We start from the raw sequence: 20,408 nt of genomic DNA, 5'->3' as shown, positions 1-20,408 counted from the left end.
TTCCACACCCGAAGCAGGTGTGGCTAGGCCCTGCATTGTTGCCGCCGGCATTGGTGTTGTTGTTATTGCGGTGGTTGTTGTTGTTGTTGTGGTTGTTTCCCTGACTTTGGTTCTGAGGAGGGTAAGCCCTGCAGAACCTTGCAGTGTGTGCCCTTCGGTTGCAACCGGTGCAATGGAATTCCCTGCATTTGCCAAGATGGTGGAAACCGCACTTATTGCATTTGGGAAGATTACTGGAATAGGGTCTTGAAGTATTTGAAGCAGCTGAGGCTGGAGCATGTGGTGTGGCTGGAACCGGTGCGGTGACAGCGTTAACTGCCACTATTTGCTGCTTTTTAGAGGTCTCGGGGCCCTGACGCCCCTTTCTCTTGTTGTTCTTCCCTTTCCTGCCATCACTCTCCTTTTTCTTCTCAGCCTCCACTGGCTTCTCGCCCTTTTTGTTGTTATGATCATATAACCTCTTCGCCAATCTCTTCGCACTGTCAAACGTTTCAGGGTTCGCAGCTATCACGTTCCCTTGAATGGGAGGTGTCAGTCCCCAGATGAATCGTTCAATCTTCTTTCCTTCTGATGTGATCATACCCCGGCACAGCAGAGATAGTTCGCTAAATCTCGATATGTAGGTATCGATGTTCGCATTCTGCACAGTGAGATTCCATAGCTCCTGCTCCATCTTCTGTATTTCGCCTCGGGGGCAGTACTCAGCCATTAACATTTCTTTCATTTCTGCCCATGGGATAGAGTTGGCGACAGGGAGCGTCATAGCTTCCACGTGTCCGTTCCACCAAGTGAGTGCTTGGTCCACAAAAGTGCAGGCCGCGAACTTCACCTTCATCTGCTCGGGGCAATCGCATACCTCGAATACCGACTCTACCTTCTCGATCCATCGCTTCAGAGTGATCACCCCTCCAGTGCCGTTGAAAGTTCGTGGTTTAGCGTTTGTGAAGTCCTTGTAGGTGCACGTTTTAGTGGGTCCTTGATTCGTCCCGTTGTTCGAACTTCCGGACCCTTGCCCGTTGCCTCCTCCGTTGTTCCCTCGGTGAAGTTGTGTCATAGCTGCTATGACCGCAGCAGACACGGCTGCCTGGAAAGCAGTGGTGTCAACTTCGGGCGGGGTTGGTTCAGGATTTCCGCGAGTAGCTCGGCGAGGCATCTTTCTGTCATGAAACGGAAAGATGTTGAGTGTATGTGGTTTCTGTGAGGTTGTGATCCTACTAACTAGGTGTATGGTACGAACCTAGACATTACTACCATCGGGCATACAATCATAACGTCTCAACACATAACAACTGGTAATATCATAGCAAAACACATAAAAGTTCATTAATATTATCCGCATTTAATACAAGAAAATTTGCTCGTAAGAGCATACATAAGTGACACTAATTAGGCAGCATAACGGCTCCATGAGTAGTGTAGTCACTTAAACATAGAGTCGGAGTACATAACATAGTTCCTAATGACCTACTATGATAAGTCTATCCCTAACCACGATGAGCTGCGTCTGGAGGTGGTGCCGAAGATGTGGATGCTCCCTGAAGACGAGCCACCAAGCGTTCTGCGTCCTGAAGTCGAGACTCCCACCTTACCTGCCTCATGTGAAACTCCCGAAGGACGTCACGTGTCTCCTGTTCCGCATGCTCGACCCTAGTCCACAACTGGCGTACTTGATCAGCAGTGCCCTGAGCAAGGTCGCCGGTGTCCCGTAATCGTCTCACCATAACCGGTAAGGCTCGATCGGCCGGTCTTCCATCCCTCAGGTCAAAGAACTCACGTGACATGCCAAACGGGGGTCGTTGTCCCTGATGTATGCTCCATCTCCAAAGATCAATGCCCCAAGGAGGGGTAGGTCCAGTGGGGCCTACACGATAAGCAGGCACCCTGATCGGGTAAGGGGGGTTGATGACCTCGGACTCTGCGTCCGAATCACCCCCTTCGCTGTCCTCGAGCTCCTCTTCGAAATGCTCTTCGTCCTCTTCGGGTTCGGCAGGCTCGCCCTCGACTTCGGCCTCCGGTTCCCCGTCGGATTCCTCTTCGGGGTCTTCCTCAGGTTCCTCTTCAGGCTCTTCCTCAGGCTCCTCCTCCTCTAGCCACCCGTTGTTTCCCTGATTAGGGAAATAGGGGTCTCCAGGGTGATGAAAACCAGCCATGCTGTCTGCGCGGGTATGTAAATATGCTAACATTATTCCTAGGGTGCTATGACTATTATACAGACTAAGCGAACATTCTCTTTTTGGTGATAAAGGGTATAGTTTTAGGTTCCTTAGCTATCCCGATCTCATCAAGACGTGTGTTAGTTTTACTTTGGAGGGAATGTAGTTGATCAAGCTACATTCACTCCTTGGTATCACTAAGAACAGTCCCGAATTAACCGAGATACCAGCATTATTGTGTTTGATTCGGCGTTAGGTCCTTATTCCTAATGCAAGCAAGCGTGTTTTATTTACTTGTTTTGTTCAGAGTTATGTTAGTCCCTCTTTTTGGTTTATAGTTGCATATCAATGTGTGGCTCGACATGCTAGTTCACTATAAACAAAGCTCTTATACCAACCTGTCACACCCCCGAACCAGGCGGCGGAAACGTTCGGGAGCTGTCGTGACTCAATTGAATACCATAACATTGAATATATATGAAACGTAACAACATTCGTCACCATGCATTAATATAGTACAACCAGTAAAGTTTACATGAAGTACATTGTTTAAACATTACATTCCCAAAAATAAATTGTTCGATTCGTACATAATTAAACTGCATGCCATCACTGAGTACGATTTCCTTCGACTCACTGGTTCCCTGAGAATACAAGTATTTTGAAAAACGTCAACATGTGAAATGTTGGTGAGTTCATAAGCGGTATCTGAAGAAAAACAATGTTTCGTATCGTTTGAAAACCACCAGAAATCCGATATTTTCTGAAAAAAGAAAAGCTTTTGAAAACGTTTGTGAAGATCTATAGGTATGCTTGTTTGTTTCTATACTTGTAAAAAGAAATTGTTCATTAAAGTTGTATGCATTTCGAATCTGTATGTATTGAAAAACCCTAGGAAAACCCGATGTTTTCCTAATTCCTTGAATTCCATGAAGTTACATTGAAACCATTGCATAGCGTGTAGTGTCAGTCCCAGGCGACGTTGGATTATTTTTGAGCATGATTAATTGCTACAAACACGCATTACACAAACGACCAGTTTATAGCTATACTAACGATCCCGTAGGCGTCGTCCGTACTAATCACGTTATCCAACCACCCTGACTACGTGTAGTCCCACATCCGAAGAGAAAGAGGACACGAAGACCTCAATGACTCCATTAACCGGTTGGGGATAAAAAAATGTACGAGGGGTCCCAGACCCGCCTCGCATGAAATGTCGACTTTACTAGCAATACCAAAGGACCCTTGGGGACCAGTAGTATACAAGCCATTGAAAGTCCTTTTACGTTGTGTTAGATCGGTAAAACCCAACACTTCGTAAGATAGAGGTCTTCGGGCCTTAAGATCAGGTCATTGGGCTAGCTAGGCCCAACAAACAAGATTTTACACTTTTGGGGCCCAAAGATGGTGCGTAGACGTCTGTGCACACTCGCATGTATATTGAATTCCCAAACGTTACTTGTATGAATCGTAGTGTCGTCGTGTTAGTAGTTTCGGATTTTATTGGTTCGAGACCGAACCAATTCGTTTAACAACGATTTTTGGTATTGTTGTGTATTGTATTTCGTCGATAGTCGCGGTGCCATTATTTGATCAAATTGCGTGTATTGAATTAGCCTTGGAAGTTTTCTGTTTTCAGCCCCTCATTGTTTGTAAAATTTACCTTTTCAACCCTTTAATTAAATACTTTCCGGTTTGGTCCTTAAATCAATTTTCTTGACATTTTAACACCAAAAATTATTGAAATTAATATTTTTCATAGAAAACACTTTAAGTCCCTGAAAATGCAGTTTTCTCGGTTATAACCCCTTCTTTTCGCAATTTTAACAATTTTGCCCCAAATGGTAAAATTTTTGCAACTTTGGTCCTTTTTAAATTTAAAAAGCATTTTAAACCTTTGAAAAGGACTTGGAACACTAATAGTCCACTGTTTTACAGAAAAACACAGTTTTGGCCCTCCAAAACAGAAAATCTCGCATAATGGGCCTCATTGGGCCGAAAATGTCATTTTTAGCCCATTAAGCTTGAAATTTATGTTTTTAATCCTCCAAATGAGTATATTTCCAGAAATTGTTTTATTGAAACTGTTTTGACACACCTCATCCATCAGAATTCGTGATATGTCAATTTGGGCCCTTAACTTTGTATTTTTCACATTTTAGGTCCAAAAATAGTGTTTTTAGCCCAAAGAAAATGTTACTAAGCCATTTAGCTATTTTTCTAGGAACACTTTGTATGTAGAAATATATTTGATGCTAGAATCATTTAACATAAAGTATATCTCAGTTTTGAGGGTTTTTATGGCTAGATCCAACATTATAACACACAACAACACACATATAAGCATGGAAATCATACAAGGCATACAAAACACATATAGATCTACACTTTCACTTGTATTCTCCCCCCCCCCCCCCCACAAAACTCATAAAAACAGAAAATAGGGGGTATGAAGCTCACCTTGGTTGAAGCTTTCGGTTTTTGAAGAAAAGATGGAAGAAAATAAAGTGATTTTCGGCCTTAGCACCTTTCCTTGGTAGATCTCGAGTTTGGTGACTTCTAAGGTGCATGATCACAAGTTGGAATAGATTTAGAAGAGGTTTTTGATGGAATGAAGTAGCTAGATCATGGATATAAGTAAAAACTTACCTAAGATGATGATTAACTTGCAAGATCTTCTTGAAAGCTTCTTAGAATCTCGAAATTATGGAGAAGAAATGAGAGAGTTTCTTTGAGAGAAGAATGAGTGAATTTTTGTGTGTGTGTTTGAATATGGCCGAGAGTGGGAGAGAGGAGAGAAGAGAAGCGATCTTTGATGAGATGGGTGCTTGGAAGTATGAGTTCCATGCATAGATATCCTTTGGTTAATAATGAGGTGGCATGAGAAAGTCAAACCCTCCTCTTGGGCTTGATTTGGGCCGAAAACATGGGAGGAAAAAGGAAAATTTGGGCTTTTGCTCCTAAGCCCAATATTAGAGTTAGTTTGGGTGAGTTTTAACATAAAAGAATATAGTATGATTTTTTCCATTTTTTGTTGGACTAGTTTAGGGTAGTCATGGATCAAAGCTTTTAATTCATTTCATTCTAGGCCCAACATGGCCCAAAATGTTGAAATAAATTAGTGCGGGTCCAATTAGAGCCCAATTAGGGTTCTAAGCCCATGATAGTCTAATTGGAAGCTTATTGATCCATTTGGATCCAATAAGGAAGTCCTAGTCCAAAATGGACTTAAACAAGGACTTCTAGGGTCTCCAATTGTTTGATGACTATTTGTAGTACTTGTATGATGTATTTGATTGAAGCTTTTGATGTCATAATCATAGGTGTCACACATGTTCTTAAGTTTTTGATTCACATTAGCTTGAGTGTATAGATTACATGACACAAAATTTTCAGTTGTGACATGAGAATATAGGGTTTTCAACCCACAATAATATAATTATTATATTTAATCATCAAACAATCAACCCAATTACTCATCCCCATTATCTTCTTTATATCCTAAGGATTTACCGTAAGAATCAACTATCCTTTATTCATTCATTCCTAAGGATTGACCTAAGGAATTGGCACAAAGTCCATTGATGCCCGAGGTTCCTATAACAAACACTAAATCCATAGCTGCCAAGGTTCATCTACACAGTACTAAATTCATAGCTACCAAGGTTCATCTACACAATACTAAATCCATAGCTACTAAGGTTCATCTACACAATACTAAATCCATAGCTACCATTGTATTTATATAAGGCACTAAGTCCATAGCTACCAGGGTTTTTAGAGTACACCGGTGAATATCAAGTCCACAACACCTACAGGTTGCGAGCCTGCTAGTGTTCCACAGGACTCTCTAGAATAGTCCGTAGTTGTCATCCCTACTCTGCTGAATGACAGGGCCATCGTTTGAGTAAAGGTTTCACTCATTTTTCACCTGCCACCCTCATCTCATGATCTAAATCATCTTTCGTCTCATCCTTAAACTCATCTTTCATCACACACCAACTATTTCGCCTACCCATGTTCTACCCAACATATTTGTAGATATAAATTACATATACAGTTTAAACCATTTAAAAACTTGTATAAAACATTCATTCAACATCCATCTCAAGTAAACAAACAATGTATAAACACATAACACGTATTTCATAACAAATACTTCATATCTATGTGTAAGAAGAAAGTAACTACAGACTCACTTGTTAAGACGATTGTCGGACAGCACTACGGCTCTTCAAGTAGTAATTCTTTGATGAATCTGGGATATCTTCACACACCGGGCTTCTCACGGGCAGAGCTTCAGCTTGAAACTCTTTTCTTCTCGGGATCTTCAGAGCGTTGGGACTTGCTTCAGGTGTCGGGATGATATCGGGACTTCGGGGGGCTAAAAGTAGGCTTAATGATGAGAAAAATATGAGAGAGGTTGAGAAATTAGCAACCAAAATCGGCTGCCTTCGATTTCTATTTATAGGGTCGTTTTCTGGATTCACGTCGTAATTTCAGTTGTCATCAGGTGCGTTATCGCAACTTGGGTCTGACAGGCTCCAGGAGACATCATCATTGAGTTCACGTTGTGAACTCTGACACAGTGTCGGGGTTCGCGCCCCGAACTTCAGAAATTCATATCTTTCGCATACGAGCTCCGTTTTCGACGTTCTTTATATCCACGTGTAGGTGAGATTATGCTCTACAACTCTCGTTTAGACTCAATCGGCTAATTTTGACTTATTTTTATTATATTATTTTTAGTAGGTCGGGACAGGAAAACTCCGTTAGAAATTCATAACTTCTTCATCTGACATCCGTTTTCGTCTGTCTTTTTACAGTTGCATTACTATCGACGAGATCTTCAATTCTCGTTTAGATTGTTTCGGCTAGAAACCACTCGATCTCATATTCGAACTTTGGGGTGCATACCGTTAAGTCGAAAATTCGAAAAATCATAACTTCCTCATACGAAGTCAGATTTAGACGTTCTTTTTATGCACGCTCTCGGTTTAACGTATTCTACGACTTTCGTTTAGATTGCTAAGGTCAAATATCGCTCTATCATAAATTCACTATTTACGTTTTACAGTGTCGTGTCGAATATATCGCGAAACTTCAACGGGTCATAATTTTTTCGTTATAACTCGGATTTCAGCGTTCTTTATATGTACGGAAACCTTGTGATATATACTACAACTTGATTAAGATTATTTATTCTAAACACTCTTCTATCAAAAAGTCATTTTTGACGCTTATCATCTTTAAATTGACTAGCACAGATCTACAGACGTTACATAACACAACTATATAGCACCAAGGGGGAAATAGTGTTCCACATGTTATATATGTTAAAACATGTTAAGAGGTAGATAGAGAAATAAAAAAAATGATTTGATTGGTTGATAAAGACAACAACCAATTAAACTTCCAGTTGCATCTTGTCTTCGTCACAACGAGATATGTCATAACACCTCCTTAACAAGAAGGGGGTTGATGTCATCTTGTTATGATAGGATTATGAAGTGGCACATCAACAATAACATCACTTCTCGTTGTCCATACCGTATGCTCTTACCCTTGGTATGTTGTTACGAGGTAAGGGAAAATTTCTCTCACTCTTTTCCCGCTCCATACCTACCGGCCTCATAGGGACAAGAAACAATAGTTTACTCTTGGTTTTATATCGATTGGCCTCGTAGGGACAAGAAACAATAGTTTTCTCTTGGTTTTATATCGACTTATATTAAACAAAGTTAACGAAATATCATGCATTTTTATATAATAAAAAAAATTAAAAAAAATAAAAATAATTCATAGTATTTAAGCATGAAAAGTGTTTTCAATTAGGTGACATTGTTTTTCAATTGTCTCCATTGGACCATCAAATTCAAATATAAGCACCTAAAATGTCACTTCCGATGGCCTAATATTTAGGCCAAGACAACGATACAGTCTTTGTTTAAAGAAAAGTTTTTTTTTTCAAAAATAAATTATAGTTTTGGTTTTCGTTGTTAATACATATTTGCAATTTTAATTAAAATTTTAAATTAATACATATTTGCAATTTTAATTAAAATTTTAAAAAATTGTTACTGTTGATCTTCCTGGTTTGAAAATGGCAAAATGCTAATGTTTGGTTGCTTTACTTGTTATCGTCGATGACCCTCCATTAACTACAGACAATATGTTCATTTTACCTTATTGCCTATTATTTTTTTAATTTATTAAATATTTTCAAGAATTAAAGGACTGCCGTCCTTTAGACTATCAGGTATCGTGACTACATGTTCACTAGTAAAGTGCGTCACACATCATCCAAATATGTCTATTAGCTTTGAGGGTGGTATTTACGGTATTTACTAGCGAACAAGAGAGAGAAAGATAATGAGAGATAGAAAGAAGCCAATAAGAGTTTTTAGATTTTTCTCAGCCAATAAAAAGTCTTTGTGATCCTCCATGATCACATCAAACCACTAGCCTTTAGGACGGTGTTCACTTGTGAAGATGTATGCCATATCATCATTTCACGTATAGAAATTCTAACATACCCCAAGGTCTTACACATCATTCATCACTCACTATCGGTTTTTAACCAACACCACAACCCATAACCCTACACCAGGTTTTGGCCAACCATATCATCCGCCACTCCTTACTAGTTTTCGGCTAACCATACCACTGTTCCACCTAACACTTTCTTATGATACGCCGCCATAGTTAAAACCAAAGTTTTAATAATCACACTAAAATACATATATTTTTAAATAAAAAAAATATGAAATCATATTAAAAACAAAAACATAAAAAAATAGTCAAAAGAAATCTATGTTTAGAATGAACTAGCTTACAACATTAAGATGTTAAATTTTCAAAATTGTGACCAAACATTTAGAAATGGGTAAATAATACCATAGAGACCAAAAGTATAATCTACAGTAACAACAATTTTTGAACTTTTACAATATTTTCGCTTTCACACATTATTTATTACTACATTGGAGATTTTTTTTATTAATCGCATGCTTCAAATTTTAAATTATTAGTATGCATTTTAGTCTATATTATCTGTCTTACCTCATATTCATTACAAGTTATCTTAAACCAACCGAGTTCTGGTTTGATATTATATTTAATAGTTAATAATTTTTGTTTATTTTATAAGAATTAACTTTATTACCGAACGCGGGAAAGTTGAAATCGTTCGTCATCATCGTTCAAATAAACACCGAATTTGTCATTATTCTTCATCCTCCATTATTTTTATTCAAATAGAATCAGCCCTCCCTTCTACCTAATCCACTCGTTTCTTTACAAACATCACAGTCGAGTCTAACTAAAAGTCAAGCACACTTTTCATAAACAATTCCCTAAAATCCCACTTTAAAGGTCGAAAATTCCTCCACGGGTGTTAAAAAACGTCAACGGAACTTACGAAGAAAGATCCGAGTTTCTGACGCTTGAAGTGAAGTGTGGTTTAGCAATTAATGGAGCTTTTGAGACCATCACACCCTCCTGTCACCATGGCCACCGACGGCTGTTCTGGGTTTTCTCCAGCGGCGAGTTCCCAAGATGGGTTTCACCTGAACAGTCCGGTGGCGGCGGATGTTTTCCGTGGTGATAAGGTTTATGTGGCTGTTGGGAAGTCGGTGGAAAAGGCAGTGTCTTTGTTTCACTGGACTTTTCGGAGGTTTAGAGGTCGAGAGATTTGCGTACTTCATGTTCATCAACCTTCTCCCTTGATTCCAACACTTCGTGAGTTAAATTTCAATCCCTTTGTTCTGAATGCAAATCTATTTTGATTTTGATATAAATTGAAGGGTAGTTATGTCCATAATTGGCTTATTCGAATTTTGATTTTTCTGTAGTTGAATGTGTTCATGTTTTGACCCAAGCCCGACTAACAATTGGATAGGTAGATAGATGCAGAACAATAGTTTGCTTTTTTTTTTTAGGTCACGTATATTATTTTCCAAACTCAAAATTAATATGATTTCATTGCAAATTCAACCTGAAAATGTTCTTGATGTAAAGCCTTCTATACAAATTAACTAAATTTTAATCACCATTTTCTTCAAAAAGATCTCTGATTCGCATTGCTTTTGAGGTTCAAATTTGTCCCCTTGATTTTGACATTGATTTGAAGACAACGTCTCGTTGATTAAGTGGAAAGCAATACCTCATATCTAGTAATGTTTTGCACTTTTGGCTGCTGCTTCTACTTGTGGTAAAAAAAAAACATTTGCCAATGATATTGGGAATCGAGGTCAATTAGCCAAAGAAATATCTTTTATCTACAAAAAAACATTTGCCAATAAATAACTTATATAGCACGATAACAAAATATTATTTTACAACATACTTCAGGATCAAAGAAATATCTTTTATCTACAAGAAAACCTCAACCTTAGCAGAAACAAGTTTGACCGAGTGTAGCCCATATTTTAATAACATAGACACACAGTTCAGAATTTTTAATCATCAAACCTAATGCACAATTATTAAACAGTCAACATACTTCAAACATATTTTATGTACGAGCAAAAAAAAACTACGCTAGTTGCCAAAAAATAAATCTAGTTGTCCTAGTGGTAATGACAAGTTTGCTATTGTAGTGGCTGTGATTCCATATTTTACATGATTAAAGTGTATGTTGTTGATATATTATATGATTTCCTACTTTATTTTCAACATGGGGTTCATACACACTTAATCCTACCTTATTTCCAACATGGTGTTCATCATATATCCTAAAATTCAGATATCTGAAATTTTAGATATGCGTATTGAATATGAAAACTTTAACCAAAAAAACCTACATTATTAAAATATTAAAATCCAATCGTATTTGAACCTCATAAAAAAAACAGCATTAAAAAAATATATAACTCCAATTGTTTAGTATGAACATATGAAAGAAGAAGTTCATCTTTCAGTTATAAAGCCATTATAATATGATGTGTGGTTCTTTAATGCAGTCGGTAAACTACCTGCAACTCAAGCAAACCCTGATGTCGTGTCTGCATATAGACGAGAAGAGAAGAACCAGACAGACAAGCTTCTTCTTGATTACATGAGCCTTTGCTCTCGATCAAAGGTGCCTTAAGTCCCTTCTATAATAACCAAAGTTTTAAATGCTCATACAACTTTTCTGATTCCATATATAGTTAACATGTACATCTTATATTTAGGTTAATGCAAGCTTCGTGACCACTGAAAATGAGCAAGTTCGTAAGGGAATTATGGATTTAGTCAACGAATATGGCGTACAGAAGCTTGTTATGGGAGCTGTGCCAGAGACGTAGGTGTTAATTAATTAACTTGAAACCCTAATTTTCATGATCAACTGATGAACCCTGTAATCCTAACATTCATACACAGTTGGATGAAGGTGACGAAGAACTCAAGCAAATCAAGTTACGCTGCCAAAAACGCTCCTCCATTTTGTCAAATTTGGTTTGTTAATAAAGGTAAACTTATTTACACGAAAGAACCTTCTGAATCCTACGATGTTATGCCACCATCGATTCATCAAGATTCCAACACTTTGAGATCTCAATCATTGCATTACCCCGGAGTGGAAAGGGGGTTACAGCAAGTTTACCATTGTCCGAGATCGAGATCGATTAGTCCACATCGTTCACTGGTGAAGACTTCTTCAGATTCTGGGTGTTCGTCGTCTACAGAACATGAAGAAGAAGCTTTGTTATACAAACAACTTGAAGAAGTCAACATGGAGGCAGAAGCATCCAGGAATGAAGCGTTTCAAGAGTTCTTAAAACGAAAAAGATTAGAAGCACAAGCTTCCGAAGCAATTAGCAAGGTAAAATCTTTACGAAAAAATCGAATATGTTATGTGAGGTATCTTGTTTTTTGACTTTTTCAAGCTTTGGTTTGACTTTGTAGGTGAAGGCTTATGAATCTGCTTATGCGCAAGAACTTGAACTAAGAAAAGCTGCGGAGGAGACGCTAAATTGTGCAAAACGAGAGCATGAACAACTCTTGGAACGAAGAGAAATGGCAGCAAACGAACTGCGTAAGGCGATGAGAAACATAGCGATCTTAGAGAATCAAGTACAAGAAGCAAACCGTAGACGTGAAGAATCCGCTCAAGAGTTGAAACTCATTCAAGCATCAATTACAACTCTAAAGATCGAAAAACAAACAGTTCAAAGACAAAGATTTGAAGCAGCAAAGTGGCTCGATAGGTGGAAAATTCGTGAACCTGCGGGAAGTATATCTTGTACAGATGAATCTACGGCGGCGAGACCACCGGAGTTTTCATATCTGGATTTGGAAACTGCAACTTGCGGTTTTTCTGAGAGCTTCAAGATTGGATATGAAATGTATGGTTCTTCCGTTTTTAAAGGTGAAATGTCGAATAGAACAGTCGTTATAAAGAAACTGCATCCGAATAACCTGGAAGCACAATCGGAGTTTCAGCAAGAGGTTAATCTCTCTTTCTCTCTTTATTTCTCTCTCAAACACACGATTTTGAATTTGATTTGTTCGAACGCAGGTTCGAGTTGTTGGGAAACTGGATCATAAGCATATATTGAAATTAATCGGCACATGTCACGAAGCATATGCCCTAGTCTACGAATACATGCCTGGAAGCCTCGAGAGTTGTCTTTCCAACAAAAGCAGCTCATTTTCCTGGAAAACACGAACTCGAATCATTTCCGAAATCGCAAATACTCTTATGTTCTTGCACACTTCTCGACCCGAAGAGATCATACACGGGAATTTAACACCCAAAAACATCCTTCTTGATTCTGAACTATCCTGTAAGCTCTGCAATTTTAGATTTTCCCCATTGGTTAACGAGGAAACATTCCGATGCCGTAGCTTTCGCCTATATGAAGAAGGGAGCGGACCCTTTTCGTTTACTGATCCGGTGGTTCTTCAAACTGGAAATTTAACAGCGAAATCTGATGTCTATTCTTTTGGGATGATTATCCTGTGGCTACTCACAGGTAATCAGTCACCTGGATTAAGTAATGAAGTAAGAAAGGCGGTTTCCAGTTCAAAATTGACCTCGATTTTGGATGCATCGGCCGGAGAATGGCCTAGCTTTGTGGTTAAACGGTTAGCCGATTTGGGTCTCCGGTGCTGTGAATCAAACACTAGAGATCGGCCGGTGGTCTCACCGGTTCTGGTTAAAGAACTTGAACAGTTGTCTGTTATTGAAGACCGACGAATCCCTCCTTTTTTCTTGTGTCCGATTTTAAAGGTAAGTAACACCATCTTCTTCGTTGGATTTGAGTTTAGTAGAACATGTGAAGCAGGATTAATGGTTTTTTTCTTGCAGGAAATCATGTATGATCCTCAGCTGGCGGCGGATGGTTTTACATATGAAGGAGAAGCGTTGTATGGGTGGTTTAAAAACGGGCGGGAAACTTCTCCGATGACAAATTTGAAACTTAGTCATTTGGATCTAACTCCGAACCATTCACTTCGAGTTGCGATTCAGGATTGGCTTTGCAATCCTTGAGCGTATTTGAGTTATCGTGGTCGTACATATAGTTGTACCTTGCGCATTGTTGGTTGTACTATTGCATAACATAGTCATAGAACATGATAGTTAAAAGATGTAAAATCGGCTCATTGGCCATTGCTTGAGTTGTTGTAGTGAGGAATGAGCTCAATCACATATGTACAAGTTTAATGAATATAGATTTATTGGGTTTTTGCAAATTAGTGTTCTTGTAGTACTATGTGCAAGAATGGTTGTACTTCGTCTAGAATGCAAAATAAGGGTGACGTAGTAAAAATAATTTTTGTTTTGAATTTATTCATAAAAGGGTTAGTGAACTAAAAAGCTGATGATGAATTTTAGTCTTTGTCTATATTTAGGTAATTATGTTTTTTTTTTTTTCATTCAAATTTGACCACTAAACTTTTTTGACTTGTTCAAAATAGGATATTATGACTGGTAATTACGGTAATATTATTTTATTATGAACAAGCCATACAAGTTTATTGGTCAAATATGTACAAAAAAAAACATAGTTACCTAAATATGGACAAAAACTAAATTTCTTACCAGTTTTGTTAATATTGGACAAGAACCGTCTCAGGGACTTTACCCTAGGATTAGGCTCCGACAACAATGAACAATTAGGTTAGACTTGGTATAATCTAGTTCAGTCCCGGCTAGTCATGGGTTAGGCTGTGTTACTAAGTCTTTAAAGCACATACATCGTAGTCCCTTAAGTGTATACAACCCAATCCCTAACTAGTTGGGCCTAAACTGGGTTGGCCTTAGACTTGACCATCTCCTCATACACAAAAACCGGACAACCCAACTTCATGTCACATTAATGAATCTTATGACTACTTGCACTTAACATAAAGAACATAATATTACTAAAATGGGTAAGGAACTGTGGCTTTTGTCCACATTTAGGTAACCATGTTTTCGTATGCATTTGACCAGTAAACTTATTTGACCTGTTCATAATAGGATAATGTTACTGCTAATTACCAGTCATATTACCTTATTTTAAACAGGTCAAACAAGTTCAATGATCAAATGTGTACGAAAAAAACATAGTTACCTTAATGTGAACAAAGACTAAAGTTCATTACCTTTCTAGTTCATTAACCCTTCACAAACACTAATATACTTGAAAAAACGGTTTTTTTTACCAGGTCAGAGCTAGTTTATACTAACGGATTTTTGGCCCGAATTACACAGCCAAGGCCCAAGAGATTAGGTATTCTGGACTGACATAATTGGGCCTGATCTTTTTTGACAGAGAGCCGACATTTGTTCACCTCGCGTCGTGGCCTCGCCTCTATACATGACGAGCATGCCATAATTTTTAAAGCATGTTATATTTTAGGGTTTAAGTCATTTTTTGTTATTTAACTTTTGACTTTGTGTTCTTTTTGTCATTTAACTCATTAAGTTTTAAAAATGTCACCGAACTTTTGGCTTTGTGCTTATTTAGGTGTTGTTTGTTTTTTTCGAAGCAAAAGTGTTTGAAGTTTGCAGACCACCTCTGCAACCCTCTGTAGCAGAAAAGGGGGCCCAAACGGCTGCAGCATGTAATAAAAAGTCTGTTTGTTTTTTAACATCGACAGACTGTTGCAATAAGTTAAAGTAAGGTGTGAAGAGGTTTAAAGCAGAGGGTCAAGTGTTGCGCTACGCAGCACACGCGCAACAATTTTTAAGTCATAAGTATTCTGAAAAACAAACAACTGCGAAGGGTCAAGTGATGCGCGTGTGCTGCGTGACACAATAATAAATGGTCAGAAATGGTTTTTTTAGAAAAAAAACAAACAACACATTAGTTGCTTAACTCATTTTAAGTTTTAAAAGATCACCGGACTTTTGGTTCTATGCCCATTTAATCACCTAAATTTTGGTTTGGTCACTTAACTTTTGGCTTTGTATTCATTTAGTCACCTAAATTTTAAAAGTGTGTTCATTTAGTCACGAAACTTTAAAATAAAGTTATAATAATGAGCACACTTTCAAAGTTAAGTGACTAAATGAGCACAAATCCAAAAGTGAAGTGACAACCAAAAGTTTAATGGCCATTGTAGCATAAATTTAAAAGTTCGATGACTTTTTAAAACCTAAAATGAGTTAAGTGATAAAATGAGCATAATGTCAAAAGTTAAGTGACAAAAAATGACCTAAAGCCTTATTTTATATCATGAAACTTGAAAGATTGCCTTAATGATCATTTGTATGCATGCAAGAATGTAGTTACAATTACAACTTGGGAAATTGATTAATCTAACCACTTTCTAATCTCTATATATATTAAAAGAGAAACCTTATGACATCACTTTCAACAATCAGGGTCATTGATTGTATTTCCTTGATTAATTTCAACCCTTAGATTATTTTGATGATGTCATCCTAAAATAAAATAAAATAAAATTATCATTGACTAAATTTGAAAGTTTGACTAACTGATTTTATGTTAACGTCATTTCTAAAAGGAATGTATTCAAATTGTGTAAACCTCATCATAATTTTTGAAAGTAAATTTTGTTCATTCATAATTAAAATCACGTTCTTAGCTGGCAACTTTCGTATATTGTTTCATTTAACATCTATTATATGAAACATATCTATAAAATTATGAGATATTGTCGCTCAATTTCAATGAATCAAAGAATTAGAAATTTGATATCCTTTCCATAATCATTGTTGAAAGTTATATATAAATCATGTGTTGCTGTTCGTACATTATGTTTTCTTCAGACCCTTACAACATCACATTCGAACAACATCACCCTTTCGAGCATCACGTTCGCCACCTAGGTTCCTTCTTTAATATGATATTTTTAATTTTATTAATTGTATTCGACTTTTTGATTCTCATTAGTGTTGTATTTGACTATGATCTTTGAACGCATGGATAATCTTGATCATAAATGTTAATATTAGTTTTTCAATGCTTTACTTTTGTTTTTTTAACCTTACATTTGATGTTACACTTTGCATGTTTGGTATAAATGCCCATGAGAAAAACACATTGACTTTTGATTAACTGTATGTATGTATGTGTGTCTTACGTAATTAAATTTTTCTGTGATTGTTTGGATTGCACGGTAGTTGATGATTGAAAACTACCATTTACCCTTTAGCTTTTTTAATTATCAGTATTATATTGCTACTAATTTGAAATATTTGCCCATAATTCTTGGTTTTTAACGGATTTAGTTAATAGCAATGTACTTTGACTTTAATCTATAATGTTTTGAATTGCAATTTCTAAATTTCTTTTGCGTTGTTTTACCTGTGTCCAGTGGATACAAAGTGCATTGTAATTTCTATTTTGTTTTTAATATATTTAGTTAATAGCAATGTGCGTATGTGGTTTTTTTTTTAAAAAATTCAAAGCTCTTATTTCAACATTTTTCTATAATCTGTGCATGTTTTTTTTGTCTTTGAAAGATCATATATCGGTCATGGGAAACCCTTTTTGGTCGAAATCAGTAAACAAAGTTTCGTATTTAAGACAATCAATCTTGAAAGTAGCATATTTATAAATAATTATAAAGTAAGATAAAAAAATATAAGATATTAGGAGATTTGTAAAAGTACAATGAGTAAAAACGTTACAATTATTAAAAAAAAAAAATAAGATGTTAACATTAGTAAAAATGCAATATATAAACTAAATTATCATAATAGTAATGAAATGTCATTATTCGATATTTCATATAATTAAAATATATATACCAAATTACACTGATGATATACCAAAATTATTCAAAGTTGCATCAAGTGTAATACAAAGTTCTTGCGAACACCAAATAAATAAGAACAAACATAAAAACTGACACTTATATTCATAATCTATTTAAAATAAACCAATCATGATTTAGAAAAGAATTTTCATTAATGGTATACTAAAATTAAACCCATTTAACATTTAACATTCCATCAATTATACTTTATGATTTTATTTGAATAAATGAAATAGTTGTTAATATTTAATGTAGTGAAAAAACGGTATATTGGTTGTCAATATAGATTTAAATTAAGTAACTTTATTGTGGAAGGAAAGTCTAATTAGAATGTTTATGTTTATATAACAATATAATTAAGTAACATTTTTAAACAATTGAAAAACATAGAAAAATGACAAGTGGAAAATAGTTAATTCAAAAATACAAAAAATTGTCATGTGGCAAAATGAATGAAAAAAAAAACATGTGAAAAAATAATTCTTATTTATTAGGATATATTTTTTTATGTTGCCTTATCTTATTTTTTTTATTGTGTCGGCTTTTTATAACTTTATATGTATTTTTTTATATGTCCTCCCAGCATTTAAAACTTTATATTTTGACGACTTACACGTTTCCTTTATCAAATTCATACTTTCCAAAATCATATTTTGATCGTAACCTACTAATTTAATCGTCATTAATTTCATTTTTAATTTCACTAATTTTAAATTTGTATTTTCCTTATATAATATTTTTAATGATCCCGATTTTTCCTTTCCAAATATATTTCAAGCATTTATTTCTTAGGCGTTCTTTTATCAAATTTAAATTTGTATTTACCTTATATCCATAAAAAAAATTATTTTGATAATTTACGCGTTTCCTTTATCAAATTTAAATTTTTCAAAATCGGATTCAATCGTAACCTATCAATTTAATCTTCATTAATTTCATCCATAATTTCACCAAATTTAAAATTGTATTTCTAAATATAATTTTTCTTAACAATCCCGATTTTTTTCTCCAAAAATATTTCAAACATTTATTTTTAGATAATGTTGTCCCATTATAATTATTACTTTCCTCATATAAAATAATATACTTACCAATATATATATATATATATATATATATATATATATATATATATATATATATATATATATATATATATATATATATATATATATATCAATTCTATAAACAACATTAACACTAAAACAAAATGATTTTTTTAATAACATACCGACCTATTTTGTTTTATCTTTATATAGTAACAATAAAATTTATAAATTTATACAAAAAATATATATACATATTTCGAATTTTATCATAGTATTATACCTTACAAACTATAATTCCTTCCAAAATAATATTCGTCAGTAATATCATCCATCATTTCACCTAATCTAGATTTGTGTTTTCTTCATACAAAATATTTTAATGATCCCGATTTTCCCTCCAAAAATATTTCAAACATTTATTTCTTAGATATTGTTTCCCCATTATAATTATTATTTTCCTTATATGAAATAATAAAACTTATCAATATGTCTATATATTTATATTTAATTTTTATAAGCAACATTAACAATAAAACAAAGTGATGGACTCAAGTAACAATTCATTTTCTTTAAGGAAAAAAAATTAAAAGTTTTGTCCCTAATGTTTTACCCATGGTTCTAAAAAACACGCCATGGCGCGCCTCAAGGCGTGCCATGGCGTGAGGCGTGGTGTAGCCGTTATGAAAACGTCCAAGGCGGGTTTGTTAAGCGTGACGCCTAAATAACGTGTCAAGGCGCGCCTTATCGCGATATGGCGCGAGTTTTTTTCAAGGCGCAAATATTTTTTGTTTTTTTTTTGTTTTTTTATCGGGAATAAAATAATTGAGTTTTTGTTAACTTTTTTTTTTTTGATTTTTTTTATCGCGATATAACACTTCTAAAAACTTGATATACTTGATAAAAATCAATAATTATATGATTTATCTCTTGTAATATATAGAAGATAGTCACGCCTTGAAAAACGTCATGACTCGCCGAGGCTTGTCATAGCTTAAATTTTACCTTGCCGCCAAGCCACGCCTCACGTTATTTAGAACCTTGGTTTTACCCATCAATCTTTGGTCAAATTGTACTAATGTAATTATCTATGATTGTGAAGTTACTCATATGTGACAAGAAACGTCGTTCAACTAATAAAACAAAAAACAATAACCACAATTTGTTTTTTGAAAAATGACCTCAAAATCTGAAATGAGTCATTCTGGACTCGTATGTTGAAATTGGTAATAGGTATAAGATCTCACCCGATATTATGGTCCCTCTATAAATACAATTTCAGACTTCATTTCAAAGTGACTAATACTGGACTACATTCCATACTCCATTTCAAACACAGTAATTTCGGACTACCAAATTCAACTGCAAATGTCTTCTTCTAATGATGAAGAGTGTCATTTTTTATATTTAAGTTTCCATTATCTTTATAATTATGTCTTTAATTTAAATTATATGTTAAAACCTAGATAATTTATGAAATTATATAGGTATTTATTTTTATTTATGTCATTTTTAGTGGTTTAAAGGCAATTATATGATTATATTTGCTTATATATGTATGCTAGATCAACAAATCTTAGAAATATTCTAATTTTGCAAGTGCCATTTGGATAGATGTTCCAGATTACTCTAAAATTTGAGTTATCGTTTTTTCTTATGTATGTTTTAAACAATTTCCTTATCACGACATAGCGAAAAATAAGTTTATCAGGCCAAACGACAATTTCTAAAATATTCTACTTTCACACAAACATCACTACGATTTTTTTAGACAACATTATCATATCGTTGACTTCTTTTTGTTACTAGTTTTGACGTTGAATCTACTTTTAGACTTAACGTTACTTTTGACACTTGACTTGGTCTTACTTGAATATTCAGTTTTTTTTAATATACGGTAAACTGAGCCTCACAGTTTCTGCTTGTGTGGGCATTCAGCTTAGGAAGGGATACAATTATGGTTTCGTAGTCGCCCGTGTTGTTGCTTGTCCATCAATGGTGGTAA

At 35.4% G+C, this 20,408-nt stretch overlaps 1 protein-coding gene across 1 annotated transcript; it reads left to right on the top strand.

Moving 5' to 3' along the window:
• Nucleotides 1-9,458: 9,458 nt before the first annotated feature.
• On the top strand, nt 9,459-13,838 carry LOC145065769 (U-box domain-containing protein 33-like). Its single transcript, XM_079012841.1, has 7 exons — nt 9,459-9,896; nt 11,120-11,238; nt 11,333-11,442; nt 11,523-11,964; nt 12,048-12,590; nt 12,661-13,374; nt 13,453-13,838. Exons 1-7 carry the CDS (start codon nt 9,629-9,631, stop codon nt 13,633-13,635), a joined length of 2,379 nt encoding a protein of 792 aa, XP_078868967.1. The 5' UTR covers nt 9,459-9,628; the 3' UTR covers nt 13,636-13,838.
• The last annotated feature ends 6,570 nt before the right edge of the window (nt 13,839-20,408 follow it).

This window comes from Lactuca serriola, chromosome 8, assembly GCF_051521515.1.
Source record: "Lactuca serriola cultivar US96UC23 chromosome 8, Lser_US96UC23_V15, whole genome shotgun sequence".
NCBI lineage: Eukaryota > Viridiplantae > Streptophyta > Magnoliopsida > Asterales > Asteraceae > Lactuca > Lactuca serriola.
The sequence above is the reverse complement of the archived record's forward strand: the minus strand, read 5'-3'. Positions and strand labels throughout refer to the sequence as shown.